The sequence below is a fragment of the Strigops habroptila genome, chromosome 5 (genome assembly GCF_004027225.2).
Source record: "Strigops habroptila isolate Jane chromosome 5, bStrHab1.2.pri, whole genome shotgun sequence".
Classification (NCBI taxonomy): domain Eukaryota; kingdom Metazoa; phylum Chordata; class Aves; order Psittaciformes; family Psittacidae; genus Strigops; species Strigops habroptila.
Genome location: NC_044281.2, coordinates 59,599,313 through 59,613,895, shown reverse-complemented (window position 1 = coordinate 59,613,895; position 14,583 = coordinate 59,599,313). Strand labels below are relative to the sequence as shown.

The 14,583-nt window shown below is 51.1% G+C and overlaps 1 protein-coding gene across 2 annotated transcripts; it reads right to left on the bottom strand.

Moving 5' to 3' along the window:
- Window positions 1-78: 78 nt before the first annotated feature.
- Window positions 79-14,583, bottom strand: RETREG2 (reticulophagy regulator family member 2). 2 transcript variants are annotated; one of them, XR_003991499.1, is made up of 10 exons: window positions 14,187-14,533; window positions 11,801-11,907; window positions 7,002-7,032; window positions 6,118-6,253; window positions 4,710-4,794; window positions 3,802-3,939; window positions 3,366-3,460; window positions 2,289-2,424; window positions 750-1,539; window positions 79-646 (listed from the first exon to the last, which is right to left on the bottom strand). XR_003991499.1 is itself a non-coding variant. In XM_030486913.1 (9 exons), the coding sequence occupies exons 1-9, from the start codon at window positions 14,396-14,398 to the stop codon at window positions 809-811; spliced, it is 1,671 nt and encodes a 556-aa protein (XP_030342773.1). In that variant the 5' UTR covers window positions 14,399-14,583; the 3' UTR covers window positions 79-808. The 2 variants fall into 2 exon arrangements, 1 of the variants encoding a protein (XP_030342773.1); XM_030486913.1 differs by having other exon boundaries at window positions 79-1,539; window positions 14,187-14,583.

The following is a 14,583-nucleotide window of genomic DNA, read 5'->3' as shown; positions in this document are numbered from 1 at the left end:
CCGACTGAGCACAGAAAGCGTCGCCGCAAGGTCAGCGCTGCAGACGGCGAGAGGGGCCACGGCAGGAAGAAACTGGAGTACTGAACAGGGCCAGGAGAGAATTTCATTGATTGCAAAAACCTCCACAGCCACCCAGTAGCAGAACTCAAATCAGACAGGGGAAAAAAACAGGTATCGCCCAACACCCCGTTCCAGCAGTGACATGAGTGGCGGTAACAGTCTGCAGAAAGGGCCTCTTTCCTGCCAGCACCCATCTGCTTTAGTCTCTTGCTGCTACCCTCCCCTCCAAAGACCCCTTTCCCCCTGCTAGCCCCCAAGACCCATGTTTGACTGTGCACCCCATCCCTCCCCCCTGAACAAAACCAATGAAAGTTAAAATTATTTACACTTGTAGCCATTTAAAAACCCAATAAAATAAGATTGCATATGTCCTACTGGAGATGTGGGTATTAGCAGCAGCTACAGCTAGCTCGGTACTCTGCGTGCAAAACAAAAGACAAAACAGAAGACAGACCAAAATACTGCACCATTACTAGGAAGCGTTTGCTGGGGTTGGTGTTTCGATTGTGGCGTAAGGCTTCTAGGAGCCGGCTCCTCCCCAGCCGCAGGGCAGGGGCATCTCCCCTCAGCCAGCGAAGGCCGGGCTCTAGAAGGATGGAAAGGATTCGTTATTCCAGACACAGCACATTAACACTGACGCGTTTCCATCCCAGTCAACACAAACATCTAAAAACCCGCTGCACGTTCACCGTGTGAGTTCTTCCTTCTTTCCAGTGACGATGGAAGAAAAGGGGCGCGTGAAGAAGACCTAAGACATAGATGCTGCTCTCATCACTGCCTCCTCCTCCTCTCCGTGCTTTGGCAGCTCAGCAGGTGTGGGAGAGGGAGAAGCCAGAGTGGAAGGAGACTCTTGTGCATCCTGCTCCTCCCCGAGCCCCAGCTCCACATCCATTTGCTCCAGCTCCCCCTGATCCAGTAGCTCAAAGTCATCTGCTTCCTCCTCATCCTCCGGTGAAGCTGCTGTCTCTGTCTCCACCACTTCACTCTCTGACAGCTGTGCTTGGAAGCTCAGTTTCTCTTCAGGCTCGGTCGGGAGGAACTCGGAGAGGGAGGGCCCCTCGCTGGCCTCGGAGGACCGCAGCAGCGCGGAGAGTGTGTTCTGCACCGCGGTGGTGATGGCAGTGGTGACGATCTCCTCGCTCAGCGTGTTGATGCAGACGCCCAGGCCCGGGGCAGGGGCAGGCTTTGGCGCCGCGCTGTCTCCCGCCACTTGCCCGCTCCCATTGAAGTGCGTATTTACAAAATGGAGAGGAGACGTGAGGTGAAGGATGGAAAGGCCAGAGTCCGTGGCCTCCTTCTCTGCTGAGTCCAGCTCATGGGTAGCGTGGGCAAGCTCGGGGCCCAGAGGCACACCAAATGCATCTTCATCACTCTGTGGTCCCAGGTCTCTGGAATGGTATTCTTCCACAGAGGGAAACTCTGCCAGGTCCTTGGAAAACGACTCCTCTGGCTCACTGTGCAGGCTCTGCTGGTCCAGGTCTGAAAGGCACCAGCATTAAGGTGCAGGTCCCCTCATCTCAACCCAGGGCGTTGACACCTCCCACCACCTCCCCCCAGCTGACACACCAGGGCTCATTTTTGGGCATCCTCCCAGCTCTGGGAGCACAGCAGGAAGGGGGCTGCAGTTATTCCGTTCTCCCAGTGGCACGACTCACATGGAACGTCCCTTTTCCTATCCTGTGCCATGTGCTCTGTGCTCAGAGAGGACTTCCTTCTCCAGCTCATGCTCTCTGCATCTAGAACCCTCCACTAAAACCCACAGGCTCAGGGAAACAGTGCTCACAGCACGTCACCTGCCTGTTCCTCCCCAGACACTCAAATGACCACATCCAAGGCATTACCTTCACATTCCTCACCACTAACCAGTCTTTCTGCTAGTCTGTAAGTCTGACAGGGTGGGGTGTTGACTTGTTTCACCCACCATCATATGTAGGTGTGTGACTGTACCACGCAATTATTTCTGGGGTCTTTGTGGACAGCCTTGCTCCCTTCCTGGAGTCTCAAGACAGCATTGCCTTGCAGGGCAGTAATCAGAAGCACATGTCCACTCAGGACCAGCTCATGATCAGCCATGAAACCAGGGCATGCTGTGCTGCTATTACTGCTGCCTCCTTTCAATGCTCTTTCCCCTGCAAATAGCCAGGTTCTCTCCCTGTTCTCCCCTTCGGAGGCAGGGGAGAGCAAAAACACCCAAGGTAAGGAAGGCAGCCAGGTGTCCCATCACGTACCTTCAGAAACATCCGTCAGCTGTGGGGTGGTAGCCCTTGAGACAGAAAAGCCCCCACTCTCCAGGATGGAAGCCTCCTCATCAGAGAGCTCAGAATCTGTGATTGACAGCGCCAGGGCAGTCTTCTTCACATCCACCTGCATGGATGAAGGCAGAGAGTGTCTGACTACTAGTGCTGCCTACAGGCACCTCCACACAAACCAGAGCTTCCAGGCAGAAGCCTTTGTTGGAGGGAAAGCATGCTGCACAGGAGCAGTATGAAAGCAGGTAGAGGCTGGGCAAAGTGCTCATTGCACTGCAGGGAAGGACAGTCTTAGCTGAGTGGCTTCCCTGCAATAATTCACTGCCTGAAGCTTTGCCTGCTTTCTGTAAAGAACCTGAAAGAGCCAGCACAAGATGGGATCAGCCTGCAGGAGTCTCAGAAGGCTTTGATCCTTCTTCCTCTCCTGGGATCACCAAGGAGTAGAACACCCCCCCTCTTCTGCATGATTCATGCTGGGCCCAATGAAGGCTTCCATAGCTAGCAGTGGTTCAAGTATCTGCATTCCTCTGGAAGCTGAAGCTTCCCACTTCACAGCCCAGCTATATGCCCAGAACTCCTGTAAATGAAGACGCTGGGTCCGTTCCTGTGGTGCGCATATAGAAAGGTCACACTGAGTCTGACAGAGCAGGGAACTGTGTAAGAAACACTAGTGCTGCTCATCTCCCTTTTCCAGTGGTGAGGAGCACTGGTTCCGCACAACCAGAAGAGCTGGATTTCTTCAGGGGACACTTACATTCTCTGAGCGTGAAGCATAACCATCAAAGCAGTTCTGCAGGTCAGCCAGAGGCTGGAGGTCAGCTCAACCTGTCCTGCTACTGCATCACCAGCCCCATGGCACTGCATTCTCAATACCCAGACTGGAAACAACAGCCTTTATCAAACAAATACCCTGCTTGCCTTGGGATTCTGCAAAGAAGTGACTAGTTGGTCTGCTGTTTGTTAGCAATACAGCTGTACTCGGACATCCCTTGTCTCTCTAGATGCTATAGATCAGACAGGAGGGACTGATTCCTGCTCAGCATTTTGTGCTCTTACCACTGGGGAGAAGCCTGACAGCTCTGCCTCACTCTCACTCTCAGTCTCTGCTGTTGGCTCATCACCTGCTGCAGGCTCACTCTTCCCTTGTCGCTCTATGAGAAAGAGAAGAAAAGCTTTACATGAGACTGAAGGAACTTTATGCCTTTATACATCACTTTCCCACTACTTCTACTACCCTGTGAAACCTCACAGGTTTCCCAAAAGCCCAAGGTTCCCAGAGACAGCTGTAATCTGTTGCTCTCATTTGCTATTCTCAGGATCAGCTGTCCAGTTATCCCCCCACAACCCTCAAGTTCCAGTCTGCTTTCCCCTGCTCTGCTGCAGTCATTCACCACACAGTGTTGGCAGACGTGCTCTCCTCTCGTCCCTTTGCTGGGGCTCCACCCCGGGAGTACAGCACCAGAAAAAGTTAAGGGTGAAGATGGGTTCTTACTCTTCTTCTCATGCTTGTGGTGCAGCGTTTCAGCCTTCATACTGTAGTCCAGTTTCATCAGGACAGGCTCCAAACGTGTGTACATCCTCTGGATCAGCTCATGGTAGACTACCAGAGGCCAGAGCAGAATGCTGAGCACTGGGGACACAGGATGCAGGGTGTGTGAGACAGAGCAAGCACAACCCAGCCCTTCACAGGGCACCAGCAAGGAAGTCGGCATCGAGGGAAGTGCAGTTGAATGGCGTTTGCTTTCCTATCTGACTCTGCCTAAAATCCTCATCCATGGTTATTCTTACTCATTCCAAAGCTGCTTGATAACCAGGTTTTCCTAACAGATCTCTGTTAGGATACAGATTTATGTTAAGATGAAGCGTAAGCCCTCTTCAGCCACTGCATCCCAGCCCCAACATGCAATAGGGGCCCTGAAATTAGGTTATTAAAACTAAAAATCACCAAAACTTTCATAAGGACAGCAGCACAGAGCTCATATGTAGATGCACTAGCAGCAAACCACCTTAACAGTTAGCAGGGACTCACGATGCAGTGAGAAAGGTCTTATTTACTAACCATGCAGCTTCTTTAACAACTCCCTCGGCATGGATTTGCCCACTCCAGGAACTGAGAGACTGCAGCTCCCGGTCCCCTTGGAGCCTCACCAGCACGGCTACAGCCGTGGGTAGCAGAGGAAAACAAGGTTTTTAGCGACGGCTCCCTCTCCTGACTCTGCACTTGTACTGCATGTACGCGCTTGAAGCAAGAGACTTCCCGGAGCACAGCGCCTGTATTGATTAATCACCTCGCAGTGACTCCCTCAAAACCCCCACGAATATGCCTCTACCAGAGTATCAACAGCACAGTTAGGTCATGTTTAAGCTTAAGTCAGACAAGAGAGAGCTGCTTATACTCACAAATGATGTAGGAGATCATTATGCCTGGAACATAGTGTCCAACTACAGCCAGAATCAGGCAGCCTGAACAGACACTCATGCAGAACTGAAGGAAGAAAGAGGAACAAACAGAAGTGACAAGAGGCAGAGATATATCTATGCAACCAGTGCAGGAAACCCAGTTAGAGCAAAATGGGGGATGCTCCTAACAGAAGTCAGTACACCAGCTTTGCATTGAGTACATTCAGATGCTGACAATCACAACTCAGACAGCTTGGTTGGGTTAAGATGTAAGCATTAGAGATTCAAGCGCAGGAAGCCCAAGGTAACCCAACATCCCAATAAAACAGATCAAAACTTTATTGGACAATTATTTATCAACTAAATTATGTTCCTTGAGGCTAGGATGGGATATTGCAAATTGCCATTTTAGCATACATCTCTCCTGCAGAGCTCAGCACTTTAAGAGAAGTCTGTACTGTCCTGACAGAGCCACGAAGCTGTTACAGTCACGAGATGCTCTCCACTGCTACGCCATAAACCAGCTGGCAAAAGCATTAGCTATGCTCCCACCAGACCAGGGCCTTCCTCCTCTGGAAAAAGTGGAAGAATAATAGTGCAGCCCTGATGGCTTATCCTGCATTCTCCTGGGGAGGGGGGGAAGTGAGGACACCCTGCAAGTCAGGACATGGGTTCAGTATAGACTAAATCCAGCAATGAAGTTTCATTCACAATGGAAAAGGTCTACAAAAGCCCTCTAAGGGCTTTGCTCCCAATGAATTCATGCTTTATGGGCATCTCTGAACTGGTCTCCTACTCACTGTAGTTGGTACAGTGTTTTAACAGAGGAGGAGTAATCGGCAGTGATAGAAACCCCCTCATTCTGGCACACTAGACCCCAAATACAATCCCAGTGTCTGTTCCGTCCTACTTCTTTGTGGTGTTGAGGCAACTCCTGTCCATAAACCCTTTCTACACAACACACATCACAGCCATCAGAACACGGTTAATGACAAGTTTCCATGAACTCAGAAACATTGCTGCATTTGGACTTGGATAGCTACAATCTTGGATAGCAAACTAGGTAGGGCCAGCTTAAGAATGGGGCCTGTGGAAGGTGCAGAGACTGTAGCCTTGCCTTTTTTTCCTCCCCACTCCCAACCTAAGAGCTTCCTTTGCACGCTAAGAAATAAAAGAAGTACAGCTAGCCATTCACAGAAGGGGTTAAGTTCCGCTCCAGTTTACAAATACTGGAAGCCAGTTACTCATTATTTAAGCTTCCCATGGCATATAGTCTGAAAAGAATGAACAGCAAATGTTAAACAGGGACAGCAATTGTAGAATATTGATTTTACATGTTTCCATGTCCTAGGCCACTAGTAATGGAGAGAAAAGCCCCTGCACAGAAGAGTAGGTATCTCCAGCTTACCTTGGCAGGATTTTGCCTCTTGTACTGTAGCAGTTCCTGCAGGTACAGCCTGAAGGTGACCCAGCTCTCTGCCAGACAGTGGCACAGCTCAGGGACACTGAGCAGGTGAGGTTGTGCCCCTGAAGTCACCCCCTCACTAGAGACAGACAAGAGCAAGAAGACAATCTTTGAACACGGTCTGTTTTGTTGAGGGAACGGAAGAGCTGCACTGGGAAGCAGAGATCCCTAACAAAGGCTCAACAATACTGACTGCTTCTTCAACTGAACTATAGAAGACACCTGATTTGGAGGTAATTTTTTCTTTTAATAGGAAGAGAGCCAAGAGACACCTGAGCCAAGCATGCAGCAGCAGCAGCCACCATGCCACAGCATCCCCATGCCACAGTCCCATGATACAAGCGGTTTACTCAAAGCCACGCAGACAGAAGTGCTGGAGGTGGAACTAGTTACATGGCCTCCTTTGGCACCAAGTCCAAGGTAGCCAGAGCACAGTGCTCAGACCTATAACTATGGCTGAGGATGGGATGCAAGCTGCACCACCACAGACAGCACATATGGCCTGCAAAAGTCAGTCTCAGGAACTTCCTTCTCTCTGGAGGATTCTTAAAATAGTTCAGAACAGATTCAGGGAAGAAACCCGAGAGTTCCCAACATCAGAAGTACTTGAGCTTAACTGCTACTGAATGAACACTAGCTTTCCCCAGAGTCTCACACTGTGGCTCCTGGACTGATAAGCAGCTCCCAGTGCAGGAGAAACTGCTACGAACATTTCACAGCAGGAGCCATGCAATCTATCGACAACAGCAAAAAGGACAGGTGAGATCACACTGAATTAAGGCTTCTTCACTCTCCCCTCTCACCAAGGAACGCATCAGTGAGCTTACCTCTCCCCTCCCGGCTCCTCTGATGGCTGTGCTGTAGAAAGAACAGAGCCGATTAGTCAGCCAAGTGAAAAATACAACCCAATGTTTTTACCACTTCAACAGAGCGGAGCTGGAGATGTACCATCCTCAGCGAGGGATGCACCCTGGGGACCTTCTTTGTGTTCTCATGCAAGCAGGAATCACTGGCTTGGAGTCTGAGCTCTGCAGGCTTCAGTGGAGCATGCCTGGAGACTCGGGGCAGCCAGAGCATCGGTCTTGGGATGCCCTGGCAGACCTTGCAACCTGCGCTGACAAACACGTGGCAGGACCTCATACCCGAGGTGCATCCTGCGCTAGCATATGGGGTCTCCACTACAGGGGTGGCACAACTTGCCCTGGCGTCCCATGCGTCTGGGCAGCACCATCCCCAGGGTAGCTGCCTAGCCCTGTCATTCACAGAGGGCTGCCAACATGGTTTCTGAGCTGGGCAAAGCCTCAGCTCCCACCTCAGAGCTCAACATGGCACTAGCAGATCTGAGCTGCACTTCCCACTGACCGGCCCAGACCACAGTCCCTGGCAGGATGCTGTGTACAAATGCCAGAGATCTATCTGCTGTCTCTATTCTTTCCAGGGGAATTAAGTAACAAATAGCAGTCTTGTGTCTAACTATCTAATTTTAGGGGTCTTTTAGTCCCCTGACAGCCCTTTGTGCCAGGCACAAATATAACTACACCCATAAGGTCCAGCAGTCTGGATAAGAGCAAGGAAAAGGTTCTCCCATTCCTTTCTGCTCCAACCAAGTGATGATCAAACAAGAAATTACTTTATGCAGTACTGAAGGGAGAAGCAGTGTTTCAATGGCAGGGGTCACATATGATTATGCTCTGCCTTTAGATACATATAAAAAAAAAAAACCAAATATTTCCATGACAACAGAAACTCATGAGCCTGCCTGCCCACAGAATTTGGGTGTCCAGGCTAGGATGCCTGGACAAAAGCTCTCCCACCTATACAGTCTTTTTCAGTCTTCTATGTTTAACAAGGCCCTGATCATGATGTGAAGGCCTCTTGAGGTCTACCCTCTTCTACCAGTCAGCCTTCTGTCCTAAAGCTGGTAGGGACAGATACATCTTTGAAGCTGTCTGGCCAACAGCAAACTTGGTCCAAGAGGTTCTAAAAATCAGTGGGACTCTAACCCCCACACTGCATGTCACCACGTAAACAGGCCTAAAATAAAGGAATAGTTTATGTTCAAAGTCCAGGCTAATTGTCAGAAATGGACTGAAATATGCAACATGAGCAAAAAGGGGTTTGAATCCTCTCTGGAGTCATCAGCCAGATGAAAAGCCCAAGAGCCACAATGACTCCCCCAGGGAATTGCACAGAAGAGGTGAACATCTGTCACTGTCAGCACCCAGTGAGACCTCAGACTCCAGCTGAAGCTGCAGAAGAGAGCATCTGCTCCTGGCGGCCTTGCCACCGCTGTTCTCCAAGACACAGGATGTTGAGCCAAGTGTGCCAGACCCCTCCTTGCACTGCGGGCGCTGCACCAGCCAGCTCGCGCAGTGCAGTGGAGCGGGAGCCATCGCCCAGGGGAGGAGGCGATTCTTTGAGAGCGTGACCCAGATTTCCAGTAATCGGGCCTGACTGAAGGATTCAACTGCTCTCAGACTGGGCTGCCCACCCGCTCCTCTGCCCCAAACAAGTGCTCTGCACGGCGGCTGGGGCACTGCCCACAAACAGAGCTCCGGGTGAGAAGCGAATATTATGGATGCAGCTTCCCCTCCCACGGGGTTGTTGCTTCTCTCGCGTAACCGCCATTGCTGTATTTTGTTACTGTGCTCAGGAATCTAAAGCTGCTTAATGACAGCACGCAGAAATCCAGCTGTATCTCAAAGCCTCATCTACTACCTGCACTAAATCACCAAATAAATTACATTTGGCACCAGCCCGTCTGCACTGGCTGGCTATACTGGTTGTACAAGCTACAAACGAGGTGCTGGGGTGTTCTGCTGGACAGATGCACCTGCACCATGGTAAGCAGGATGGCCCAGGAACCCCACTCCTCTCGACTGGCTGCAGTAATCCAAGCCACCCAAAATATGCCAGCAGAGGGAGTGAAAGAATTCTCCTCAGTTGCTTCTGAAGGTTTCAGAGACACTTTGGGGAGCTGCAGAACATCTCAGCAGCTGCAGAGTGTTCACGTGTCTTTAACTAACTGGCAAAACACAAGCTGTCTTTAAAATCAACAGTATCTTGCTTCCTGTAGTAATCTGCCTGCTGGCCATCCCAAAGCACTGGAGTCTTATACTAGTTGGAGGAAGAGCCCAACCACAAAAAACCTAGAGTATTTCCGACAGGACATGTTCACTTAGTTAGGGATTAACTCCAACCTGTGCTGCAGTACTTTCTAGCCCTGGTACAACTAAGCCAGCAAGCAGGATACCCACAGCTGGCCTCAGATCATCAATAACCAGCTAAAATCACACTGTTGGCATTTCACACCAGGCTGTGGATTAATACAAACCACTTGACATTCACCAGACTCTTGTGGGAGACCAGTCAGCCACACAAGAGTTTAGGTTTCATCTTGGTACTGACAAATTACTGCTGACGGATTCCTTGGCTCTTACAGGTTTTCAACGCTTCCCCAAGTCATTCTTCATCTGTGTGTAAACTTTAGCTAGAAAGCAGGGGCCTTTTTTAAGGAGTACTAACATTCAATTGCAATGCAGCCTTTACTAGAGCTCTTCCACACTGCACACTCCTCCACTGACCAAAACACAGCTGCCAAACAACAACACTACACAGAACAGCTCTACTTGATACCCATTTCAGGAGAAAGTGGAGCTGCTTCCTAAAGTCCTTAAACAATACTTAAGTGGAACCCCACACAAAGGTGGTTACATATGATAAAAAATACCCTGTGTGGGAGCTGAAAATATGCAGGACATAAAAAAGTTGTGCATCTCACTGCTGTTAGTGAGTCCCTGATCACAGTGTGTGAGTAACTGCAAAATACATGCTGAGGTTTTAGCATTCCTTCAGAAGTGATGTTATAAGCAGTCACCCAAGACATACAGAACTGCCACAAGCTGAGGTTTGTGTGTATACGTGCAGACTCTTGAAGGTGTGGTACTGACCTACTTCCAAAAGCTCCAGGAAAGCCTTACAGGAAGCACTGGGGAGAAAAGCCACAAAGCTGCAGCTCTGCTTCAGCGGGAAGCGAGAGCCACACAAGAACCCATAAGTATTCAGCAGTGCCAATTCAAGAGGAGGCCTCTCAGGGGCACAGAGCACCACCGCTCCTTCCTTGTGGAGGCTGAGGAAACACAGTTCAGTGGACCATGTCAAAGTCAGAGCTGTGACCTAACCAGGCACATCAGAAAGGTGTCCCTGTTCTTGCTGTTAGCAGCAGAAAAGCAGGAAGGAGTGAAATATGGGGAACACCACTGAGGAGCAGCTCAGTAGGATAGGCACAGACTTCTTGCAGAGCTAACGACACAGGATGAGCCTAACCCCTGGTGTGTTGTTTTGTTTGTTTTTCTTTTTTATTCCTCACTGCTCTGCATCCTATAAATTGATTGCTGTATGGATTTCCTGTTTCTTCTGTGATAACACAGCTTTTACAGGCCTAGTACTTGCTGGAGCAATTCTACCCCCACCTGCCTCAATGACACCATTCTGTATCAGACACCAGGCTTTTGCATTTCTGGACATGTTTCAAGTGAGATGTTTCGGGTTGGCTTTAAACTATTCCCTTAAAAAACCAACGCAAATAAGCAGGAAATTAAATTGGCCAGTCCAGCTTAGCTGCCTAGTTACCTGAACCACACAAAGTAAACAGTTTCAAGACTACAGCTGAAACATATCTAATCTTATCAGGACTTCTGTGAAAGCACCCTTTAAGTCAGTACCCTTTCAGGTCAAATAAAGGGCACCTTACAAACACACATATAGAGGGGCTTTCATTCAGAAACCCTCCCTAGAGTAGGGGGGCAGGGATGGAGGGCCCTGAGCTGCCTTTGAACAGCAGCACTAGATACAGCAGGCAGGTGTGGGTCCAGTCATTTAATAAACTCCAATGAAGGAGGCACTCAAAGGAGACAGCAGGCAATCTCTCCCTATCATCGTTATGAGGCAATTCCTCTGGTTGCTTTTGTATCTAATGTTGGCAGAGACCCTTCAGTAAATGGGAAAGATAAGCTAAATGATCAGACTCACTGACTAGCTGGAGACCAGATGCTGTTCAGTACAGGTACAATACACTAACTGTCTCTGCTGACAGATCTCATCATCCACGCTGCTACCCGTCACAAGAAGTGGCTCTCATCTGCTCTGCCTCTTTCAGGGCATAAGGCCACGCCACACTTAAAAACAACCCACTTCAACATGCCCCATTTCCTTCCCCTGCCTCAGCTGGCCATATGCTCAGATCTGGAATGATCTTTTCACCTAGACATTTGCAGGAGAGAAAGGACACAGCAGAAACACTGCATCATCCCTGTCACCAGCTTCCCTGACAAGCTAGCTGGGCCCCCTTAGTCAGTCTCAAAATGAGCCACTCCCAGAACTTCTCAGCACAGGGAGCAACTCTCCTCATGCCCAGAGTATTAGGATAACATCCTAATTGGGATACATCCTAATACTCTGACACAAATAGGCAAGAGGCAGCACCAGTACCAAAGCCTGTGGTTACAGTAGGAACAGGGCTTACATGACCTATGAGAGAACCAGGAAAGAACCGGCTGTGGCCATAGCCCAGTAGCAGGTAACACTATAACTGTTGTCATTAGCTACAGTGCTAATCATCACATACCTGAGAAATCAAACAGGAACCTGGGCTTCCACCTCTCCAGCAAGAGGATGCCAAGAAGGGACATGCTGAGGAGAAAGAGGGGTCTCAGGGAGGTGGAGGAAAACAACCTAGAAATCAAATGAGAAATTGTTAGGCAGGAAAAAGGCAGCAAGTTACTGTTCTCGATGAGCAAACAGCTACAGGTCAGAGTACGGCAGAGTAGAAACATCCAACTGCTACCGGCCACTGCAGCAACAGTGTACTCCAGAGACACCCACAGCATGTTCTCAAATGTTGCCTTTGCCCACCACCTGACAGCTGACTACCTGTTATCTCCTAGCGCTCTCCTCCCCTGCTCCCGACCTCCTCCGGTTGTAAAACGACGTTAATGCTCCCTCATACAAGTACAAGTCCCTCCAAACCCTCAAGGTGGAGGCTCTAGGTAACTAAATACAGATTGCTCTAGCAGAAGATTGGTTGCAAATCAGCCTGTTTGCTGAAAACTTTTGTCCTATTTGTCGTTACAAGCTCCAGCATTACCCACAGGTAGCGCCAAAACACATCCTGCACCTGCTTCTAGATGCCCATTCTTTTATCACAAACCTCTCCCTGGCACTTAAATGGTTTAGTTGCTCACTTGGCTCTATCATAAAACCCTTTATGTCCCTCATCAACACATTGGCTCGAGCCAAATGCCAGCTCACACAATACTACTCACACATAGTCGCGCAATTCCACCATCAAAGAGTTTATCTCCCCACTCCATATAGATTTGACAGCAAAGGTCCCAGGGTGCTGCCTGCGCCAACAGCGGCTGTCTGCATTCCTCCTTTCCTCCACACAAGAGGAGGTAAGCACATCCCCCCAGCTCAGGAGGACTGTTTTTAAGTGTCTCCAGAAACAAACGCTGGGGAAACGCATTCACCCTCACCCCTCTAATAAGCACTCCTTTGCAGAAAGGAAGAGCCGCTATTTTACCTTGCTCCTCTTCAGTGAGTATTTGTCAATAACTAATCTCAAATGTACCAAACAATGACTGGAGTCAGCATCTCACTGTGCAGTGCAGGGAAGGGCTGCGCTTCCCACCAAGCCACAGCCAAAAGTGAGTGCTTGGAAGTGAGATCTGCCTCACCAGGCAGCACAGAAAGCAAGCTGCACACTTTCCGTGGGCTTACAGGACCTACAATGACCTACACAACAACTTTTTATCTCTTCTCATGGGACAATAATTCTGTAGCTTAACATGTCAGCTCTGGAAGAATTTCCTGCTATTCCACCTCATTTATGGTCTGTAGTTGAAAGATGCTGGCCGAATCCTCCATGGGATCGTAAAGAATTCCTCCCCCTCCGTGATATTTAAATCTCTCTCTGCCGTCCCATATTCTGGGCACTCTTTGTTCTTCTCGACCTTTTTACGCACAGTCCTTCAACCACCATTGTCTACTAGCCCTGCCATCTCATGGCATGCCTCTCCCCCTCCCACTAACTTCAAAGCTCTGCTTTTAGACCTTTCCAGCAGTCCTAAAGCATTTAAGCACCCGGCTACCACGTACACCTCTGATAATCATATGGATGAGCGAGCAGAACGTCAGCAGCCTCTTCAGAGGGACTTCAAAGGCTGTTTGGTCACATACTTTCCCCTGTTCTGACTGTCCTTTCCTACTTCATCTGTGACCAATATTTAACTCTTTCCCTGGCCAGTTTTAACCTTTTCTGCTGGGAAAGCCGTCAGCTGAGAGCGTTTTCACCACTAAAACTGACTCACTGTTTATGCAAACAAACAGGATGTTTTCCATTCCCATCCACAGCTGGGCTCTGCCACTCACACTCCCGGCTCCTCGTGCTGCTGCCCTGCCCGAGAGGCAGGGAAGAAGGGAAGGCAGGGCAAGGGGAATCCGTTCATGCCCAAACCAAGCAGCCTCGGCCTTTATGTGAAAAGCTAGCACTCTTCAGAGATTAACGAGCAGAAGAGCTTAAACGAACCGCCACACACAGCCTGCTGCTGCGGGGCCATGGGGCTCACTGACCGTGGCAACGGGGCTGAAGCAAGCTGATAACGCACGGATGCAAAAATTAAGCAGCAACACTCCCGGGCGAGCCTCCAGCCGGGCCGGGCTGCATTTCACTATCGCGGGGCAAATCCTACCCGAGCTCTTGGCACTGTCCCCCCCAAGGACGGGCCTGTTTATGTTTGTCCGGAAAACAGCTCGGCTGCTCGGGGCTCTGCACATCCCACGGCGCTGCGGGGTGCAGCTGCCCTCGGCTCCACTGCAGAAATCCAGACCCCGGACGGGATCGGTACCGACCCCGGAGGCTCACCAGCGACACCCGCCCGGCCTGCGCGGCCCCGGCGGGGCAGGCCCCGCTGCCGGCCCGGACCCCCGCGGCCTACCCCGCCCCAGCTCACCAGAGGGCCCCGCTGAGCGCGGCGGCGGTGACCAGGCTGTGCAGCGGCCTCTCCCACACCAGCAGCCGCTGCGCCGCCGCCAGCGCCGCCTCCCAGCCCCGCAGCCGCTGCCGCAGCGTCGCCGCCAACCGCGCCGCCGCCGCCGCCGCCGCCTCCTCCTCCTCCTCCTCGGCTGCCGCCGCCGCTGTCTCCTCGGCCCGGCCGCTCGCCATGGCTGCGGGGAGCAGGGGAGGGGCCGCTGTCACCGGCGGGCGGAGCGCCGAGCGCTGCACCGGCCCGGCCGGGCGGAACCGCCTGCGGGGGACCCGCGGCCGCTGGCGCCGCGCGCATGCGCAGCCCGCCCCGCGGCGGGGAGGGACTGGCCGCGCGCGCGCCCGGGGAGGCGGGCTCGGGCCAC

What these genes read in the sequence shown, in the direction of transcription:
- RETREG2 (XM_030486913.1), bottom strand. Translation starts at nt 14,398, where the DNA reads ATGGCGAGCGGCCGGGCCGAGGAGACAGCGGCGGCGGCAGCCGAGGAG. An exon ending in GTTCCTGTTTGATTTCTCAG is followed by an intron (nt 7,033 to 11,800) that starts GTATGTGATGAT and finishes TTCTTTCTACAG; the next exon opens with CACAGCCATCAGAGGAGCCG. An exon ending in AATGATCTCCTACATCATTT is followed by an intron (nt 3,940 to 4,709) that starts GTGAGTATAAGC and finishes CTGTGTCCCCAG; the next exon opens with TGCTCAGCATTCTGCTCTGG.